General features: G+C 44.8%; 1 protein-coding gene across 10 annotated transcripts in view; it reads left to right on the top strand.

Annotated features, from left to right (window-relative positions):
* Nucleotides 1-2,013: 2,013 nt before the first annotated feature.
* The window catches only part of LOC128074928 (protein O-glucosyltransferase 3-like), a 52,502-nt gene continuing 32,923 nt past the window's right edge, over nucleotides 2,014-21,592 (top strand). The window contains exons 1-4 of one of the 10 annotated variants that reach the window (XM_052671274.1): nucleotides 6,248-6,399; nucleotides 12,792-12,900; nucleotides 18,361-18,518; nucleotides 20,692-20,836. In XM_052671274.1, coding sequence (XP_052527234.1) covers nucleotides 18,470-18,518; nucleotides 20,692-20,836 — 194 coding nt within the window. In that variant the 5' untranslated portion in view covers nucleotides 6,248-6,399; nucleotides 12,792-12,900; nucleotides 18,361-18,469. Of the gene's footprint in view, nucleotides 2,202-6,247; nucleotides 6,400-12,149; nucleotides 12,364-12,791; nucleotides 12,901-18,360; nucleotides 18,519-19,376; nucleotides 19,499-20,691; nucleotides 20,837-21,592 lie in introns of those variants that run through there. The other 9 variants (XM_052671275.1, XM_052671271.1, XM_052671280.1 and 6 more) reach the window with 9 other exon arrangements.

The following is a 21,592-nucleotide window of genomic DNA, read 5'->3' as shown; positions in this document are numbered from 1 at the left end:
TATATTTATGAAGAAAAAAAGCCCATAATATAACCAATAAAAGCTCACTTGTAAGGCAATAGTGAACACTGATGATGCCCTGTGTTGTGACCATGGAGAATGCCCACCCTTGCAAAAGACATCCTTTCTGACAATTATCTGAAATCTGCCCTGCTGCTTTTGAACTGCAATGTTCGGATCAAGTTTATTGCAGCGGATCAACAGGAAAGACTGTTATTGTGGTTATTCTCAGCTCTGGGAGAAGCTGTGAGGCACCACGAGCAGCTGCTTCCCATTCCCTGCAGGTGCCAGGTGGAAAGGGAGAGTGCTGCCCAACCCTATGCCTGGGAGAGTCCTGTGGGACACTCTGTGCACTTGGCCTCTTCTGATGGAACACAGCCACTAAGAAGGCACAAAAGAAAAAGGCTGTGGCTTGGCATTCCTTCTGTGTAGCTACCTTCCCTTTGAAAGCGGAAAAGAAAGGCCAAGATGGCTGGTACGATGGCTAGTGAGTAATGAAACAGTCACTCTGTACTCAGCACAACAGAACAGGGAGGGCAGGATGTTTACCCTAAGAGAAGAGAGGTCTGCAAGCTGTTGATGCACCAGTGATGACTACAGCTCTTGCATCTGCTGAAATAACAGGTTTGGACCTTAACAAGAAGCATATCCCATACCCTAATAGGTCTTTTCTCTGTGGGAGATATTTTCTCTCTGCATCTTCTGAACAGCGTAACTCTCCACAGCTTCCATTACAATTCCATCCATTGTCTGATAGCCTTATTTTTGTTGTTTTGTCACCAGGAACTGAAAAATTCCTCTTTGGGCTGACAAATGATGCCAGGAGACGCCCCAAAACAAGGAACCTTCTAGAACATGCTATCCCTGTTGTGCTGAGGACCTTATTTTCACCTGCTCAGTATGACTTCCCAGTGGGGAATTGCAGCCCCATGTCAGCTCACAGTATGGGGTGGGAGGCAGCTGCATGCATCATGCTGTGTTGATGTTCCCACTGCCTGTTTTCTATAGCAGCATTCTGCTTCTCCTTGTACCCGTGATCACATCTATGAAGTCATCTAACATATTTCAATGGTCATTTTAGTACTATTGTTTTGGATCTGTGGGGCAAGGTTTTGGAGGGGGACTGCAGAGATGGCTCTGTGAGGAGCGCCCATCAGTGGCCCATGTCAGAGAAGAGCAGCTCTAGCTGCTCTGGACCCACTAGGCAGAGCTGAGTCACGACTGATGCTGGGTACGCCTCTTGGAGAGCAGATTGAAGGGAAGGAATCAGTGCTGTGCAACTGCAGCTGGGAGAAAGGTGTGAGAGTCACTATATGGGAGTCCAACTGCCTGCCAGGCTGACACCACCACAACCAGGCTGCCACGGATGGCGGGCAGGAACATGCTTGGGGTACATCTCTGCTCTGCTCACATCAGAGCAGAGCTGCAGCTGCCAGAATAAAGTTACTTCTCCAGGTTAACAGTGATAGGGCAAGGGGCAATGGCCTCGAGTTGTGCCTGGGAAGATTCAGGTTAGGTATCAGGAAAAACTTCTCAGGAAGAGTGGTGAGGCAGTGGCACAGGCTGCCCAGAGAGGTGGTGCAGTCACAGTCCCTGGAGGTGCTCAAAAAACGTGTGGATGTGGTTAGTGGGCATGGTGGGGATGGGCTGATGGTTGGACGGATGATCTTAATAGTCTTTTCCAATCTCAGTGATCCCATGATTATAGATACGCTCATCACAGAGGCGTTAAGAACTCCTTGGCTATTTCTTCCTGAAAACTTCCAGCACCGCTAACACCAACCACCGGCCCCGGCCCGAGCGAGTGAAGGAATCCCGCGCGCACCTCCGCTCCGTCCCGCCCGCGGGCGCCGAGCAGCAGCTCCGGCTGCGGAGCCGCCTCCTCCCCGCCTCGCCTGGCGGGGAGGGAGGGAGGGACGGAGGTGCGGAGGGCGCGGCGGGGCGGTTCGGCAGAGGGCCGCGGCGCGGGCGCGGGGCGGCAGGCGTCCCGCTGGGCTCGGCCATGCGGGAGTCGCGCCGCACTGCGAGGGGCTCCGCGCAGCCCGCCGCCCTCCAGTCGCCCACAGGGAGATAAGCCAAACCATGAGCGCGGCTCCCCAGCGGCCGGACCTCAGTTTTTTAAGCGATGAGGAAGCCAGGACGATTTTTCAGGTGCTGCAGAGGGACTCGGAGCTGCGGCGGGCAGAGAAGGACAGAGTGAGGTACTGCGAGCAGGTTGCGGGCGGCGCGGCCCCGGCGGGCGGCGCGGCGCCCCGTCCCGGGCACAAGCAGCCTCGGGGCCCCGCGTGTTGTGGCAGGCGCGGCTGGGAGGCAGCGGGGCGGCGGGCCGTGGCTTTGGTGTCGTCGGTATTCTCTCTGGTGGGGGAACGCGGTGCGTGGCGGCGGGACGGCGCCGCGGGGCCCTGCGGGACGGAAAGCGCATTCAGGTGCGCGCGTCCTTGGACGAGCCGTGTACAACAGCCGCATGCCATCACCGACGCTCTCTGTTGGCAGTGAAAGCAAGGGTCAAGGAACAAATAAAAGATAGGTTTATCACTTAGCTTTAGAGGTTATTATTTCTTGTTCCGTGTGAAGCTCCCGGTACCTCGCAGACGGTGTGCAAGTGAAAGGCGCCGTCCTGTCACCTTAGAGTCGTGGAAGGGTCGGAGTTGGAAGGGCCCTGGAAAGGCTGACTAGCCCAACTCCCCTGCAGTGAACAGGGACACTACAGCACCTGCAGGCACTTCTCACTAATAGCACAGTCATGTGAGCTACAGAAGGAACATTGAGGGGTAATGTTTCTGTCAGTTGGGTTCTCTGCTGCCTGTTTTTAGCTGTTCGAAGGCTCAAGAAGCAATAGCTGGCTCTGGAATTCAGGGCTTCCATCTGCCGCCAGCTCTATGCTTGTGCTTCCATCGGCTGCTGGCTGGGTGTCACGGCTCAGCCCCACACAGCCTTCTGCTGGCTGCCCCACAGCAGGATGCAGAGAATCAGAACTAGGAAAATGTGCAAGAATTCATGGCCTGAGATGAGGACAGCTTAATAAGAAAGGGAAAACAGGGGAAAAAAAGAATTTTGAAAACCACAAGTGATGCACAACACAATTGCTCCCCACCCACTGACTGATGATGCTCAGCCAGTCCCTGAGCAGCAGCTGCCCTACACTTCCACTGTCACTGCTCAGTGTGGTGCTGTATGATATGGGGTATCCCTTTGTTCAGTTTGGGTCTGGTGCCCTGTTTTTGTCCCCCCCCAGCTCCTAGGCAACCCCGACCCTTCTCAGAAGGGGGAGAAGCAGAAGAGTCTGATTCAGTGTGAGCACTGCTCAGTAACAACTAAAACATGGCTGTGTTAGCAATATGTTAGAATTACTCTCATCCTAAATCCAAAACAGAGCACCACACCAGGAAGAAAATTGACTCTATCCTAGCTGAAACCAGGATGCTGTTGACAAAAAGTGATCTCTCTTCATGCAAAGGCTGTCAAAATCAGCTTATGGCATGAGAAGACATTTTTGGTGATGCTGTACTGAGATGGAGCCTACTTTAAATCACTGTTGAAGAGACATTGGGAAAGATAGGCGAAGGCGCCAAACTGAAATCTAGGTTAAAGTCCTGGTTCTGTCAAAGGCTTTCTAAGTGTCCTTGGGCAAGCTTTTAATCACTTTATCCTAATAAAAGTACTTTCTTCCTCACTCCACTTGCCTACCTGGTCTCACATAGCCTTTAAGCCCTTCAGGCCAGGCGAGTCCCATCACAAGCAGTCTTTGTGGTGCTGCTACTATAATCTAAGTAATAACAGTGATGGCCCTGGAGGGCCTAGTCCTGCTGTTCTTATATGGCCACAGTGAGCTTCCGAAACTCCAAATAAAATCACATTTACCAAATTGAGCTCATGTGCTTGCCCCCTTGTCTCCAATTAATTCTTATTACCATTCTGATAATTAACTTTGTACACATTTTTTCAGTTCTAAGATTTTAAAATACTGACTGGGCACTGCTTCAGCTCGCTCCTGTGGTGCTTCTGAAGTGTAATCCTCAAGGTTTGATTTGTGCCATGAATCCAGTGGGATGTATGGGAGGTGACATGCAATGGGAAGAGAGGTTTCATCAGTATGACTTCCCTGCATGGAGGCACCAAGGAGAGGTGTGCTCCACTGTGCTCTTGGGCATGCTTTTTTATAGAGCAACCAGGAGCTGGAGAGAACCAGGGAGCAAGTTAACAACAGCCGGTGAGCTCGTCTGCTCAGTGCCCCCCTCTGCTTACAGTGTAACATATTCCTGTGTAGATTAATCTCTCTCAGACAGATAGAAGGAATGAAGAGTTTCCTCATGGACCACAAATCAAATTCCAAAGACTATACTGCTCTTATGCGTGCTGGTTGGTGTCGGACAAGTGAGCGTATAGCTGTCTGCAAATCTCTTGAAAGATCAATGAAACACTGAAATCCATTCCCAAATAAAACTCACTCTGGATTTAAAAGGAAAAAAAAAAGGCAGGAGCAGGCTTTTGTCTTTTTATCAACTGCTTTTGCTGCAAGTAATAAGTTGTGCGTTCAAAAGATGGATGCAGGCTGGCTCACCTTGTCCAGCAAGTGACAATTAGAGGAGCTGATTGTCACACAAATACAAATGTATTGCTGTGCAGCATGAAATGAAGTGTGTACAGGGGGCTGCTTTATATGTGACTTCATACGGCCCTCCCCAGCTCCCTTTATAAACTCCCCAAGGAGGGGAAGCAGAGAGAAGTGCCGGGAGTTGATGGCGTGATGGGAACAGCACAAAAGAGCACTAGGGAGGGTAAAACTGGGCATTAGGAAGCATTCCTGTACCATGAGGGTTGGTCAGACACAAGGACGGGCTTCCTGGAAAAGTGGTTGATACCCCACAGCTGTCAGTGTTCAAGAGGCATTTGGGTAGTGCCCTCAACAATGTGCTTTAGCTTTTGGTTAGCCTTAGGCAGTTGGATGAGATGACTTGGAAGGTCCCTTCTAAACTGAACTACTCACCTTTGTGGCCTTTGTGTGGACCTGTCAGTTTTACTCTCCCTTTTATTCAGAAATGGACTGTGATCCTGTCTGACCTCTATTTGTTCTTGCTCTTGATGTCTAGCAGGGCTCCTGCTGTGTCCTGGCCCGTGGATTCCCATGACTGCCTTTTTTTTCGCCTGTTTTCTTCTTTCTAGTGCCCTCCCGCGGCCATTGTGAAAAATAATACTTTGAGTAGCTACTGCAAACGAGTAGCCGAGCTTCTCCCATGAAACAGGCACAGAGAGGCTGCAGCAGCCAGCTTTGGTGTAACTCATATGACTGTGCACACACTGCCATGCACTCTGAAATTAATACAGAAACTTAATAGTAAGTACTTACTGCATAATTCAAAACAAGCAAACAGAAACTATTAGTTTTGGGCTTGGGTAACACCCAGCTTCAGTATTCTTGTTCATCAAATCCAGTCTTATTCACAATACTCCTTTGGAGGAAAATTCATGTATCATAAGCATTAGTGTTGGAGGAAAAAAAATGAATATGTGATCTAATTACGATATTAAAAACAGAAAACTAACTCTGTCACAAAAGACTATTTCAGTCAAACTAGCTAGTGAAACTGATGAACTTGTAGATGCCTGTGGAAGCAGGTTCCTTCTCCTAAAAACTCCAATCACAGCCAGATGCCTATGAGGAGACAGGGAGGCATCCAGCTTCTTTATGGGATGGCATTATGTTCAATTGGGTGCCTGGCAGTTCAGTTTCCATAAGGACACACCAATGTTTGCAGTAGATGCAGGTAATGATACCATGGATCAGCTTTTCAGACAGATTGGAATAGGCTTGAAAATTCTAACATAAAAGCACTCCAGATCTCTTCTGACTTCTGGTTTCAAGGTTTCAGGGTACACCCAGACAACGTTCCAAGGTTTGTTTTCCAGCTGCTGGGGACAGAAGTTGAAAAAGATATTTGACATCTGAAATTTACATGTGGAGCCCCAGGTACCAAAAGGCTTAACAAACCTGTAGGTGCTTCTCTTTTCTGTCCTTTCTCCAAGAAGCCAATGGCAGGGTAACCATGGAGGCTGCTTCCAGTCCCTTCAGGACAGCACTCACTGGCAGCTTGGCAGGCAGTCCTCTCAGGAAGACTCTGTTGCAGTAGGGCATCAAACTATGGAGTACAGAGGTGGAGCTGCTGCCTTTAATCTCTGGGGAGCTCCTCCCTCTGCGGCTTGTGGAAGGCAGGCGGTGCCTGAGCAGGTGTCCTCCTAGCTAGCCGTGGGGCTGCTGGTCCCTCTGGCTGCCTGAGCAGGTGCTCAGGTTCGGCATGGAAATGCTCCTCTACCACTGAAACTGCACAGAGAGGCAGGAGAGCAACAGCTGGACAAGAGGAGCAAGGAGATATGGAGCTAATTGCTTAAAAGAGGGAGCAGGTAGGGGACTGTGGCAGGGTGGAGAGGTAGCTGGTTTACTTGGAAAAAAAATGAATAGCTGGGAGTTACCGCACATGGAATGTGGGCTAACAGAGAATGGATTTAAGTAGGCTGAAGTGCTCTGTGTTGTTTAATTGCTAACTTTTAGGAGATTCTTTGGTATCATGTAATGCACTCTACTATGACTACATATGGTAGCTTTCTGTCACTTTATTAATCTGAGAAAAAGAGAAATGCTATTATCTTCACTTTCAAATGAGACATTGAAAATAACAGGCAACTGAGCAGGGAATTGAACCTACCTCCCCGGTTAGAAGCTTCCTGATCATGTTTTAAGAAAAAAACTATACCTGTGTCATGTGAGAAGTGGTTTTGTGTGTATGTTGTGTTGTTTTGTTTCTAGAAGGAATGAAATATGCTCCAGAGCATATTTCAGGCAACAGCCTGTCAGTGAATTAAAATTGAGAAAGCAAAAAAAAAGAGGAAAAGGAAATTGAGCGTTTGGTAGAGAAGAGCTCTCAATCCTATTGCTTTAATTTGTTTTGCTTATTTCCAGGGTGGCTTATGTGATTTTTAATTTGCATACGTAGCAAAGGAGAGGTTTGTTTTCATTTTATCCTCCCATTTAAAGATGAAAGCAAAAGAAATTAATTGTGAGAAACATTCAGCATTACTCACTGCTCCTCTCTTGGTGACCCATTGAACGCATATAATTCTTGGGGGAAAGATGAATCCCCTCCTTACTTTGTTCTAGATGAGCTCTACAACAAATTATTTGGATGCAGTTATTTTTACAAGAGCACAACTGTTCTCATTGCCTTACAGCACATCATTTACAGCATCCGTCCTTTGCTGCAACTAATTCTTCATTGTATTCTCTTGGCTGACATTTTCTCCCACGGGTCTGATGATAGAAGATGGCAATAAAACCCTGTGTAGGAAATGTACTTTTCCTTTTTTTTTCCATACTCCTAACCCCCCTGAAGCATTTATTGCAAAGGTGCAGCCATACACGGCCCCCTCTCCTGGTGCTTCAGTTATTCTGCAAGCAAATTATTCTGTCTTGCTTATGTTTACTCAGGTCTGACACTTCATTATTTAACCCAAGGGTAATTTTGGCATGTTCGCAGAGGTTTCTGCTTAGAGACTCAGAATAACTTACTTGGCAAAAGATTTAGATAGGGCCCCAAGTCCTTAAGAATTAGAAATAGTTTTTAGAATCCACCCCAGAGTACCCATAATCAGCATGGGTGGGGAAGAGCAGGATACCAGGGCACCAGCACTCACGAGTACTGTGGTTTCATTGGCGCTCCCTCCCTGAACAAGGCATTAATAAAGAAATTCTTTTATAAGATATACTCCGCCCTTGATGCTCCAGAGCATGATCGCCCATTGTGTCTTGTTTGTGAAGGAGATGCTATTATTATTTACTCCTGATAATGTGCCACTGGCATGGTTAGTGGTTTGTAAACACTTATGAAAACAGGTCCTTGAAGCCCTGAAGGGAGAAAACGCTAGCAGTGTAAATAGAAGCAAAAGTGGCAGGAAACACCGCAATTTAAAAATGTTTTCTCAGTTTGGTAAACAATTACTGTGATAAGTAATCCCACTTTGGGACTCCTCTTGTTTAAGGGATTGCTTGCCATAATCAAATACAAACGGTGAAGTTGCTTATCAAAATATTGCAAGAATTTTTCCTTATGGCTGTTTTTGAATGATAATAATATATTGCAGAGAGGCTTGAAGAAGAAGGTGACTTTACATGAGCTGAGGAGGGGCAGGTGGATTGCAGGCTGCGGTGGATGGACAGCTGCCATTTTCTGTTGCACTTTTAGCATTATAGAGCTGTTCTATTTAACCCAGTGCCTGATAACTTGTTTCATGTTGGAAGAGCAGGGTTCAGGTGGCATTGCTGCCAGATCTCTGGTCTCTGGTCATAGGAAACTTATTTCAGCGTTGCGACAGGTTGATCCCTTCCCCCAGAGCTGTGCACTTACTTGTATTGTTGGGCAGGAGTTTTTTACAGCGTGGTGGCAGAGTTGGGCCCAGGAAGACCACAAAAAGGTGTGCTGCCCATGGAGGAGCCTGTCTGGTTGGGCATCTGTGTGTCTGCCTTCCTCACACTGTCCAGGCGATGCTCCCTGGAAGCCAGGGTTGCAGAATCCATGGGTATCCCCATGGGGCCATCAGGGGGAGGCCTTGCCACCAGGGCTGGTCCCATCCAGCACCCGTGATGCCTGCTGGGATTAGTTATGGCCCAGTGATGGCCAGGCAGGCTGAGGCTGACATGGCCAGCAGGAGCCACACAGTGATGTCAGCCTGTGGTCCAGGCCAGGATCAGTAGGGCCGTGGCCTTGCACAGCTGTGACACATGTGGGCTGTGGCTCAGGCACAGCACAGTGGGACAGCCTCCACTTAAAAGCACGCTCATTCACACAGGGGCCTTGTGCCAGAGTATGCATTGTGCCAGGGTGTGTGTTGTGTCATGAAGTGTGCATTTTCAAGTGATAAAGTATGAAAATGAAAAACAAGATGATGACGATGATTATTACTATATAGACCACTTGCTGATGTCAGCTGGAACGTCAGGAAGAAAGCATTTGTTAAGATATATGAGACTTAAGCCCAGGGTTGCCTTTAAGCTTATGGATAGGTAGCTTCTAAGTCCAAACTTAATTTAAAAAGTCGAGTTAATTTGGCTTTGTGTACTAGGTCACAAGAATAAGTAGATCATTGAAGTGACGGCAGTGCATGTTGATGCAGAACAGTCTGATTTGGTTAGTTTTTCCATGGAGCCGTGAACCAGTCATGCATCTTGTAGGAAGCCTCCTTGCTTCCTAGGTTTGAGTTCTGTGTTAGCAATCTGTCCATGTCCTCAGCAGCTTCTCTCTCCACTACAGTTCAAGTCACTGGTACTCCAAAAGGTAATTCTTGTGCTGCCTGTTGTTGCCTTAAAAAAGGGATGAATATTGGTCTGTGGTGAGCAGCCCTGGAAGGACCTCAGAAATGTCTTCAGGTTCTGACAGTTTGTATATTCTCAGTGTCCTGAACAGCTTCAGGTCCTTGCATTTGTTTCAGAAGTATTAAATTAGTTATGCCAGGCAGTGAAAAAAGTGTTGCACAGGAACAGAGCCAATTCATGTTCATAGCGGCTGGGTATCTCCCCCAGTACAGGCACAGCTGTGCTCCAGTGTTCTCAGGTAGGTGTGTCCTGTAGTCCTGTGAAAGATGGCAACGTGCTGGAATATCCACCTTGCACCTCTTGTAGTTGTGGCACTTGGAGAAACCTAACAGTTGGGAGCAAAGTCCATTGGGCTGAATGTCAAGACTTCAGCTGACATTGAGTAGTTTGTGTGAGATCACAGAATCATCATGAATACTGTTTTGACATCATTTGTAGGATGTTGCATGCATCTATCTCCTTTTCACTTCTGTCACTGATTTATATATACCAAGTTTAATCATCCTTTACAATCATTTTGCTCTCTGAATCTAATTTTCAAATCAAGTGGAGTTTCACCAAATGGAGTTTGAGCCTTTGGCACAGATAACTTCATTTTCTTCTGTGTTCTATAACCTTTGCAGGACTTTACAGTCCAAGAACAGACCTCAGTTCAGACTTCTCCTGGTTTTTATGTTTAAAAATGATTTAATTTCCTAGTGCTGACAGTCTGAAACTTTTCACAATACACAAATTTCATGTATGAAATGTATTAAATAAAGCAGGGGAAAACTGGGAACTTTTCCTAGAGATTTGTGCATCTAAATGTTCATATTAAAAGTGTTTCTAATCCTTATTTGTAGCTAGACCATTTTGTTAACACTGTAATAAGTTGTACTTAAATGCCTGCATTTTAAATTCCTACTTGGACCTGTACTCTTTTCATCAGTCTTACCTTAAAAATAATTAGATGTGTGTATTGGTACCACAGTTGCCAAACACATCAAAAACACCAAATAAAAGCTAAGAGTAAATGATGTGAAGTGCAGTCTATTTTTACTTTATCGTATATAAATTACACACAATTTAATTTGTGCTTGGATTAATCACCCAACTGTATTACTTCTGCTTGCTTTATCTGTGCAGTCCTAGCAAAGTGGGCCTGAGATCTTGGAGAGCTGCGGCAGCACGGCTGGAGGTCTTGGTGTTCTGTTCCTTCCTTTATTGTAGTATTGAATGAACTTAAATATGTATTTGTATCTTAATATTAAGGTATTTATGTAATTTATGTATGTGTATTTAAATTACTGAAAGAATTATGTGTTTCCTGAGATGTGATAAATTAGGAGATTGTAATCCTCTGTATCAAGGGCTATGTAAGTACGTAATATATATCTGCTATATTTTCAGATGAAAAACATCCATTCTGTGGAATTTCAGAGTTTCATCCATTCTTAAGAACGCATCCCTTAACTTAAAGCAGTGTAAACAAGACTTTTGTTGTGTTGCAGTAACACATAAATAAGGCATGCACACATCAAAACCTTCTATATTACATCTGCTGACCAGACTCTTGCTTCGGGTCTGTGAGACTGCAGTTGCCTGAGGTTGCAAAAGTGTATTTTGAGATCCGTAGGCTTCAAGATTAGCCCTGTGCCAGCAGACATCTAAGCCTAGGAAATACTTCTCTGAGGGAGAGGTCAGGCGCTGGAATGGGCTGCACTGGGAGGTGATGGAGTCACTGATCCTGGAGGTGTTGAAGAAATATTTAGATGTTGTATTGAGGGACATGGTTTAGTGGGAAATGTTGCTGGTAGGTGAACAATTGGACTGGATGATCTTAGAGGTCTTTTCCAACCTTGATGATTCTATGATTAGATCTGTAGTCTCCAAATTGTATAGACCTGTCCAGGTCCATTGTCCAGAAATTTGTTCGCATAGGTGGAACCTTGGTCTTTGGAACCAAGTTCCATTATTCAGCATTCTCATCTGGCCTGTTTCTTTCGCCTCATTTTCTCTTGTATTGTTAACAAGGAAAGGTTTTGAATGAAGAAAGTAATGCAGTAACACAAAGAACAGCATTTACATTGTATGTCTTTGTAAGGCAGTTTAAATTTATAGCTGAGCTATAAATTACTTGCAGAGATGGCTGTCTCTAAGCATGCTATCAATATTTGTAAAAGGTCCTGCAATCAACTGGCAGCTCTGCCCTGGAAGAGTAAATAGGTTGACTGTTAATCATTACCCTCAAATTAAACTGGGACACCTAAAAAAACCTGATTCCCAGCCTCCCACCCCGTCTACCCTTCCAGTCTTGGTGTTATCTCTTCAAGCAGATTTGTCTCAGGTTTCCAGACATGCGTGAGCCCCTCTGATCTGACTGTGTGCATTGATAAATGTACTTACACAGTTCAGAGGTCTAAGTTTCACTACATATGTGGGACACATGGTATTCATCCAGATTTCTGTGTAAGGCTTCCAGGACAGAAATTCAGGAGCCCAAAATGTACTTCTGTTATATAATGTCTTTGAGACTTCATCTATCCCTACTATCAAATCAGAAACTTTGCATGGAGAATTATACCCATTGCACCTATTAGCATCTATTAATGCTAATGGAAATTCCTATTAATGAAGTCATCTCGTTAGAGATATTAATTACTACAATTCAGAAGCTATGTGGCACACTTTAAAGAATGATGGGTAGCCTTCCTTTCCGTTGCATCATGAATTTGTTTTGTTATTACCACAGGCAGGTAGATTGTGAGTGCTGGCAACATAATAAAGTAATGCTTTACCTTGCCCATCTGATCTGGACCTCATTCACAGACACTGTAAGTCATCTGTAAAATGTTCTCAGCTTGGAGCTTCCCACTGTTCTGCACTTCATGTAGAGGAAATAGCAGAGAATCAGCCCAACAGAGAATGGAGCCCTACTGATGGCTGTGGCATTACGATGGTATTTGACCTCATTCACTCTTGTTGACCAGCTGCCTAAAGGACTGAAAGCTTTTATATTCTAAGTATTTATATACTCAATGAAAATATATATACTTACAGCCTTTTCTGTTTGTTCCAATAGGGCTGAAGTAATATTTTCACTATAAACCTGGGGCAGCTGCTGAAATAATGGTTTATTGTTAAAAGCAATGTTTGAAGCTTTGTTACAGTTTGTTACACCCTCAGCTCTGGTGATCTCAATTAGCAGTGCTCTGTGCTTTAGAAGCTTCATGTTATGAAGATAGTCATTGAGCTCCTGATTTTAGATTGTTAGTTGAGATCTTCTGATTCCTGAGCTGCCAGAGCAGAGAGAAGGTTTGTGGTGAGCAGGGGAACAGACGTAACCCTGTAACTGCAGCACCTGTAAAGGTTTTGTGGGTGGTTTTTTTTGTTGGTTTTTTTGTTGTTGTTGTTTTTTTTTTGTTTGTTTGTTTGTTTGTTTTCTTTAAAGGTGCCATTCTGTGTTCTTGCCCTGGGGACGAAAGCTGGAGGTGGAAATGGAGCATTGGAGTTGGTGAAGGAGAACAGCAGCTAGAAAAGAAGTCTGCAGTGTATTCATTGTGTGTAGTTTCATGTAATAAATCAGCACCTTGGGGAAAAAAGCAGAATTTCTAGCCCGTGTACAGTGTGGCTTGAGTTAAAAAAAAATGACCACACAAAAGACGTTGTGAATTGCAGAGTGGAAAGAAGTATTCAGCACACAGGAAGAGTCTGATGGTAGTGACTGTGCTTGCTGATAGCCTCCCTGTCGTTGTGGATTGAGTGTGATCAGTGCTGCTGACTATTCCTTCCCTCTGAGAGTTCTGAAACTTTGTGAAGTGTCACAGGTATTTTACAAACATTTCTACGTATTAAAGAAAATTCCTGGGTCACGTTTTATATTTTTCTGCTTTTTAATAAGTAGGAGAGAGGTGGGAGTAGAAGGATTGTCCCATGAGCAAACAGGGTGAGGCTTTAGTAAGGGCACAAAAAGTGCCCTGCCTTTAACACATGTATGCCCTGTCTGCATCCATGGCACATATAACCAGATATAATGTATGGCTCTGGTGTCCGTTGTCAATGAATTGCTCTGGGGACAAAATGACATCTGCTGTTTGCATCTATCTGCTTAGCTAACCCCACTTGCAGCTTGAAAAGGTACTATAGAGGGTGGGTATCCAAGTGGTATGTTTGTGTCTATGGGACTTCTTCCTCATAAAATGCACAGCCTGAGAGGAAAAACTACAAAGATAAATTCCCTTTTTACTCTCTCCCCACTTCCTTCACTTGGTATTGCACATTTTCAGCATCTAAATATTTAAGGATAATTATAAGCTGCCATCAGCCTAAGTGGGATTGAGAACATACTTGCATAGTTCAGTCCCGGGCTGTGAAAGCTTTCCCCTGTCCTTAAGGTGAACCTTGCTCGGTATGTGCAGTTCCTCCTCTCCATCCTGCAGTGTCACCACTAGGTGACTCCAGCAGCTGCTGAAGGCGGTGAAAGTCAGTCCATTGCATTTGGTGGTATTTGGGTTACGGTTGGGCAAAGTGCTGAATCGGGGCACTCTTCGATCTTCCTTGTTGTGGCTACTACTCATTGCCCTTCCTTATGTTTAGTTTTATTGGTTGGAAGCTCGGACAAATATGACTTTTGAAGGCAACTTATTGTGTTAATAGGTTGTAAAACCAATGCATAGTAAGCAACAGCAGCAGCAGTAATGAAAATGAAAAGTATGAAGAAAGCAAGTATTGTGGGAAGAGAAAATACAACCTAACTGGTTGATTTGCATCAGCCTGAGTTAAATTCAGGCATTATTGCCAGTTATTGCCAGTAGCATTTTGTTAATCCAAACAGAGAAGGCCTTGATTTTTCCAGGAGTGCTTAATTCTGCACACATAAAGGGCACTGGAAAGAACAAGTGGCTCTTCAATTAGATCTTTCTCCACCATCTTGTCATGTGCGCAACCAAAACATTGGAGTCAGTTTTCCTCTCTGATTCATGTACTTCTTTTACATATAATGACAGTGACTATTTGCTTCACAGCCATTAGCCAAATAGCAGTAAGAAAGAAAAACAAACAAAAGGTTGCTTTGATGAGAGAAAAAAAAAATGCACAGGCTACAGAGAAAGAAGTCTGCCTTAGAGAATAGGCCTAGTGTCTGTGTGACGCTCTGGGCTCTCTGTGCTTATTTCTCTTCCTGGCAGGATTAACCTGATACTGAAGCTTCTTTGGCACTTTGGAAACAGAATGTTGGGGTTCTTTGCTATGATATGTGAAATGGTGGATAATTGTTTTGTTTCTTGTAGTTATTTCAGCTCTGGTAGTCTTTGATGTTGTCGGTAATACTTCTTTCTACTAATACTTTCTAATACTACAGGTTTAAGGTATGCCTTCAGATGATATTTTTAGGACATTAAAAGGAGCTGTAAATAAGAATATATTCCTGCATACCCATTTTAGAGCTATCCAGGGCTGTGATAACAGCCATAGCTGTCTAGAACTTTGACTGGGAATATAAATGGTAAAGATGTGAGCTCAGCCATGTGGATTTAATGCCTACACCAGTGGGAAGTTGAAGCAAAACGCTGGGAGGTAGCTGCTGCTTCTGGCCCTGTTCTTTACAACTTAGCTTTTTCTCACTGGCAAAGTGAAGAATATAAATAAAGACTCGAGTTTATTTAGGTGACTGGTTTGCAGATAAGCTGTCCTGCTGTATTGCTAGCTTGTCCTTTTGGCCCTGGTTTTATGTGCAGCCCTTTCAGCTCTGTCTTCCCAGACTGAGGACTCGGATCTGGGGAACAAACCTTGGAGCTTTGGCAATCCAGTGCATGTGGTTCTGCTGCTTGGTGACTGCCTCAGCTTTGCCCTCTCCTGGAGTGTCTGGGAAGAGTTGCTGGGGACAAATCCTGCTTCTGCTCAAACCAAAAACTTCTGCTTTGGCAAAAGTGGGATTGAACTGACACAGCAGAAATGTCCCCAAATGTCCTATTTGGCAGTCCAGTTTCACTGCCTTACCCATTTGTCTTTTACTCAATGTCCAGCATGAGGATGGTAGAGAAAAAAACCTTTCCTCTTACAGCAGCAATGACAGCTCCTTATTGTCCTAACAGGGAGTGGCAGGACGGCTGCAGCTCGTTTGACAGCGTTCATGATAACACACATGGAAGGCTGATGCATGCACCCATGTAGGTTAACTTTTCTCTAGAGAAGTCTGCATAAGAAACACTGGGACACACTTAAGCCAAGAAGGAAGAGATGTTTTGAAAAACACTGTGGAGCAATTGCTCTCGAGTGTCTCATTGGTTCAGATGTTGCGTAGGCTCATTGATGGGAAAAGTTAGAGAGGTGCAGCCGCTGAGCTCATGTTGGATTGCTGCCTGCTGTGGTTTGTGGCACGGGCTCCTGGATGTCACCTGGGATGGGAGCTGCCTTTAATCCCTGTGTCAGCTTTCCGGTGGAGCTGCTGGCCCTGCAGGCTGCCCTCTACCAGGAGGAAGTGGTTCTGTGTGAAAGGAGGGGAAGGACGGACAGAAGGAAGGAGCAGACAGGAAAGCAGGGTTAATGCATTTGATGCAGATGGCGCTTAGGTGTTCTGGCACTCCTATGGCACAGCGTCTCAGTATGTAATGTGCAATCCGAGTAACAGTAGCACTGCCTCACAGGCAAGTTCATTGCAATTTTGACTGCAGATACCATCTCCTGCTGTAATTGCTCCTCCAGACGGGCTTCCCTGGTAGTTCGTGGCCATGAGGGGCGTGCAGACCTGGCAGAGCAGGTACAGGGTGCAACGGTGCGGTTTGGCTGGGAGTCAGCGCAAACGAGAAGTGTTTAATAGTCGCACGATACTCCAATTACACATACACTAATACTATTCTGTACTCTCATAACTGTATATATATATATATAGGGTTCCATATGTGGGTGTGCATCTGTGTGTAAATACCGTGCACAGGCAATTTCAAGGGTTTATTTCATGAGCTGGTGATGACAGCGGCTTTCAAAAGCAGCATGTGCACAGGTGATGAATACAGACAGGGCCAAACCTGTGCCAGTAAAGATTTTACAGAGTTTAAATGTTAATGGCAGACTTTGTGCAGAACATCTATTATATTTTTTTGGTGGTAGGCACATTCATTCAGTGCCTGATATGATGGATGCTAGAGTAAGTGAGTTTTTTGATGTTCTTCCTTCCATCTGGAATGGGTACCTATAGAAATGATGTAAGAGCTGGAGAGCTCTCCTGGGACAATGGCATGGGAAGGAGGCTGATGCAGGGAGCTGGGTGCACTCGGGGCTGCTGCCGTCAGGTGTCACTGCTAAGCGCCATGTCACCCTTCTGCCTGCACAGAGATGCATTTCTGTGCATCATTTTGTAGCCTCTTCCCTTGGAAAGGGGAACAGTGAGTTCTGGCTGCTGTAAAGAGCTGTAGGAGGGGTTGGATGTAGGAGATGGTCTCCACCTTTGGGACCTCAGCAGACCAGCCCCACACGCTCTCCAGGCGCTTGCTCCGGCTGCGGCCGCTCCCTGCATACCTCATGCCTGGCTCCGAGCGTTTCTGCTACTCCTCAGGTCCCAGATCCCCTCTGCTAAGGCTGCGTGGGTGATGTCATGCAGTTGGCACGGGAGAGCACTTTGTTCATCTCCTCCTCCTGGTTCCTATTAGTGCGAGCTGTTTTCCATGCTGCAGATGGCGTTCACCGCGCTGAATCATTCCCACAGTGCAGCAGTGTCGGTGATGATTAACATCTTTGCCTTTGTAATAAATTTATTTGAAATGTCAAGCACTTGTGCCTGTGCCTGTTGGTCTTCTTCAGGGGAAATACTCACTTAGCAAAAATGTCTCTGTCCTGCCCTCCAATCCTTCAGAGGCCAACGGATGAGCAGTAGGTGCTGGAATGGACAGAGCTCTGTATCAGCTCCAGATGGATGCACATCCGTTTCCAGGCGAGACCTTTAATTTTCAGTTTGTTTCATGAAGCAGTGTTGTCTCCGAGAGAGAAGGAGGGTTTTTATGTAAATTGATAACCGGGATAATGCATGTTCCTGGACATGGGTTTTACCACAGGTTAAGGTGGAGGACTGACATGAGCACCGTGGTAGAACATTGGCGTTACATCTTCAGGCTGTGCAGTGTTCTGCCCTGCTGCCATCAGAAAACATTGGGTGTGGATTTGCCACATTTGCATTTGTACTTCAGGCACTTGTGTAATGCTGTTTGAAAACAAGCAAGTTGCTCTATCCAGATTTCTTTGCAAGTGTGCGTTATTCTTTTATGTCCAGATAAGCAATGCAGTCCTGTGATCTCCTGGTATAAAAACTGAGCCTGCTCCTAAACAGCTTCTTCGTTTGTAGCCACGTGTGTGTAGCTTCTTCTCCTGTCTGTTTGTAGAGCATCCACAGCCATCATTAGCTGCTTGCATGCATATACAACACAGGCAGAGTCACAGTGCAGCACGGGAAGGGGAAAATGTGACTAACTCGTTGGACATGTTGCATGAATACCTATTAGCTGAACTTAGTATTTGCTGTTCTCCTTTACAGAAAAAGTATGTGTAGGCACCCACTGCCAGGGCCTCATCGAGTTTGCTCAGGAAAATCAGAATTATCTCCTTAATGCTTTTGCTTAAATGACTGAATAAATGTTATAAGAATTGCTTTGTTACAGTATTATTCATTTTAATTCAATTATTGCCTGGACCTAATCTTACTTTCAATTAGTTTTATAATGCTTATGAATTATTACCCTGTTTTACAAGGAAGAAGGATGCACTTGGAGGCAGAGAATAATGCAGGCATATGAGCAGTCCAGTTTAGCCAGTCACAGTCTGATGGGTAAGCAGGAGCATTCTAGTCCCACTGAAGTCTTCCATGTGGTTGCTGTGAATGCATCATGTCACTCTGTGTCTCTTTTCAGATATGTTATAGGGAAAAATATACTGCAAGTACAGAAATGAACCATGGAAAGAATTCTTAATCATGTGTCTGCAATTCTAAAGCAGGTTTAAAAGAAATTTTTTATTTTGTTTTCCCTTTCTAGAAAACTCCTGGAGAAAAAGAAATCTGAAGCAGGGCTGCAAGGAGTGACTGGAGAATGGTTTGAAGAAATACAAAGAAAAAAATTCCAGAATAACATTGATGTCAATACAATGCTAAAATCACCACTAGAGCATCAGCTAAGGAACAGCAAAAAGAGCAGTAAGCTGCATTTTCCCAGTTCCTTATCTATATCATAATGGGCACCAAAATAATGTCTTCAGCATTTCAGAATTTAGTAGCTAAGGAGTTTCTGACGTTGTACTGAGTTTCTTCTCCCATCAAAGTTTTGCCAAAAACACATTTTTCAAAATGAATGTTTTTGTAAGCAGATTCTTAGAGAATCTAAGGTAGAGATGTGAGTCATAAAAGAAAATCCCTGATACTCTCATCCCAGTGTTGCTGTTATTACAGTAAATTTAGTGGTGGTTTCCCAGTTGAAGTAGTAATATTTACTTCATACAAAATCTGTTTCAGCCTTCCCTGGTTTTCTTAAGGAAATCAGAAACACCTAAATGACATGTGCAAGTAGGTAATCTGGACTGGGTTGGGAGGTGTGGCTGTACTGGCAGGGACTTTTCTGGTATCACTGGGCTCAGGGCATGCCATGCTGATTACCAGGATGGGTGGCACAGCCTGGACAGCTGGGCTGACTGAGAAGGAAGAGCCAGAGATCTCATTTCACGGCTGCTGTTGCCCATCCAAAACGGACATGCATAAAACTCATGGTATCTTTACCAATCATGGCATCTGTACCATCTTTTTCATCTTCCCTCTAGATGGTTTTCATGCATAATGTATGCTTTCAATGCGTTCACTTTTTTGCACATTCTGCACTAAACCTCATAACAAGTAGAAGCAGAATCATATGAAGAGAAGTATTTCAAATGAAAGGTGAGGTTCTCAACATTTTGCTGAAATTACAGCCTTCCGCAGGACAGACCTCTCTTCTTTCCCGCCTGTCGAGCTCTCGGCATCTCTCTTAGACCACATCTATCTGGTTTTCTCTTTCAGAGGGGGTCTGATTGCTGCATTGGCTAACCAAGCTGTGCCTGATTGTTCTCCCCTGATCTTTGACTTTGAAAGCTACTGTTTCTATTTCAGACCTGAAGAAGGGGCTGTGTGCCTCAAAGGATTCTCTGGTATTTGCATCCTTATCAGTTTAACAGTAGGTTCTGCTACCTGCAGTCTTACTCTGCCTACATCCCTAGACCATTCTGCATGTGGCAGAATGCTGGTAGGACTCTCCTGATGTCATTTTTCAGTCCAGCAATGCCACAGGGTTAGGCTCTGAAGGGGCAAAGGAATCCCTAGCATACACAGTGATTGTCACTGAAGTGAAAGCTTAGGCACAGGATTGAAGTCACATGGCACATGGCATGCATTATTTGCTTCATTTTGAACTAAGTCCAAAACACTGCCTCTTGCTGTTTCTATTGGTGACACTTTGCTCCCGTTTCTGTTTTTGCTTTTTCCTGTGTTCATTGGATAAGCCATTTTCAGGCTGTTGTATTTTCTGAAAGACAAGATGTTTCAAATGGGGAAAAAAAAGAGATGCAGTGCTTTATTTCCTTATGTCCTTCAGATTCTTGTGATACATTTCAGCAGCAGATGCTGTGGTTTCTTTCCCTAACCTGTGAGTGGTACTTCTCCTCTCCTTGCCGTGGATGGCTCTTCCAGGCACACTGGGTTTATCAGCAGTGGCTTGCTGCAGTTGAAGAAATCAGGCTGTAACCTTTCTGAGGAAACCAGATCTTCAGAAAAATATCTGTGATATTTTGCATTTAAAAGCAGTTTCTAATGAGTGATTCACAGCAGAAAATACACACTCCAGAGCCTTGGAGTGGCCCAGGGAATCCCGTGAGAAGGAAGTGTTTAATACACAATACTGAATTCCCCTTAAGTAGTTACATTCCAGTCCATTAATTCATTTCAGGGCTCTAGAATTTCTTACACAAGTGAAAGGAAAGTGACTAATGATTGTGGGTGCCTCCATTTTCAAATGTCTCATTTGCCTTTATTTTAAAATGTTTCTGTTTTTCAAGTGGTTGAGTGCTATTTGCTTACTGAAAATCGGCCTCATTTGTCTCACACATATCACCCAGAAACAACAGTACTTTTTGAAACTTTAGACCTGCTTATCTTTCCTTTAGCCTTCTGGTTAGTCATTAGAAACCAGTATATGTCCCAGTATACATAAATGTCAGTAACATTGGATTTTTCTAGTATGAGAGGCAAGCAACAGAAAATTGTGAAAACCTAACTTTTAGTCTGCGTTTCAGTACTGTTTATAAGAAGAATTTGAAACCACTCTAATTTTCATAATATTTTTTAGATCATAAAGAATTCAAAATGTCGTCCTGCACAAATCCTCAAGCACAGAAGAACACGTCCAGTTCCTTCCTGGGGTTCAGATCACCTTTTGCTTGGCTTTTCTCCTTCAGGAAATCAAGGAAAACCCAGACTCAGAGGCAACCACGGTGAGCTACAATAAAAACATACTAAAAGTCTTAAAAGTATGTGAATTGTGTTTTGCTTAGAAAGCTTGGTTAAAAGTAATTCTCCTGTCTCCTGCAGGAAGGCTGATGTGTTAGTTGGTCATGTAATGAGGGATTGTCTGCTATGTGTTGGAAGAATAAGGATTAAGTGGCAAGTAATAGCTAAAGTCTCCTGGCTGTTTTGTTCAGACTTTAGAGGTTCTGGGTGTATTGCAGCCCCTGGATGTAATGTCAGCGTTCTGTTTAATTCCTCTGCAGGGCAAGGTGTATGGTGACAGGGACCTGGTGCCCTCTGGCAGTGGCATCACAGGGAAGATCACTTTCCCAGACTGTGCAGAGAGTATGGGCCGGAGGCAGCCTTACTGCAGCAGTTCCCACTTTTCTGGCCCAGGGGCAGCTTAAAGCTGTGCCTGGAACTCCATTCAGACAAATCGGGCAGCTCCTGGTTCTTTTGTCTCTGGTGCTTCATCAGGGCTTTAGTTTCAACTGGACCGAGGACCCGCACATTGGCAAGTGCTGATGCTGCAGGGTTGGGAGAAGCATCCTTCCCCCTCACATCCACAGGACTAAAGCCACTGCTTAAAGGATGTGGGGGCTACACTCAAACTTGTTAGACAGTTTTCTCCTTACTTTGTCCCATGTAGTCCCTTTCCCCAGGTGCCACCATGAGCCGAATGAAATATTACTCTTTTTGTGTACATCTTGGTTAATTTGAACTCAGGACTGAGAAAGATGGGT

The sequence above is a fragment of the Tympanuchus pallidicinctus genome, unplaced genomic scaffold (assembly GCF_026119805.1).
Source record: "Tympanuchus pallidicinctus isolate F22 unplaced genomic scaffold, pur_lepc_1.0 scaffold11, whole genome shotgun sequence".
Classification (NCBI taxonomy): domain Eukaryota; kingdom Metazoa; phylum Chordata; class Aves; order Galliformes; family Phasianidae; genus Tympanuchus; species Tympanuchus pallidicinctus.
This window is presented reverse-complemented; position numbering and strand designations above follow the sequence as displayed.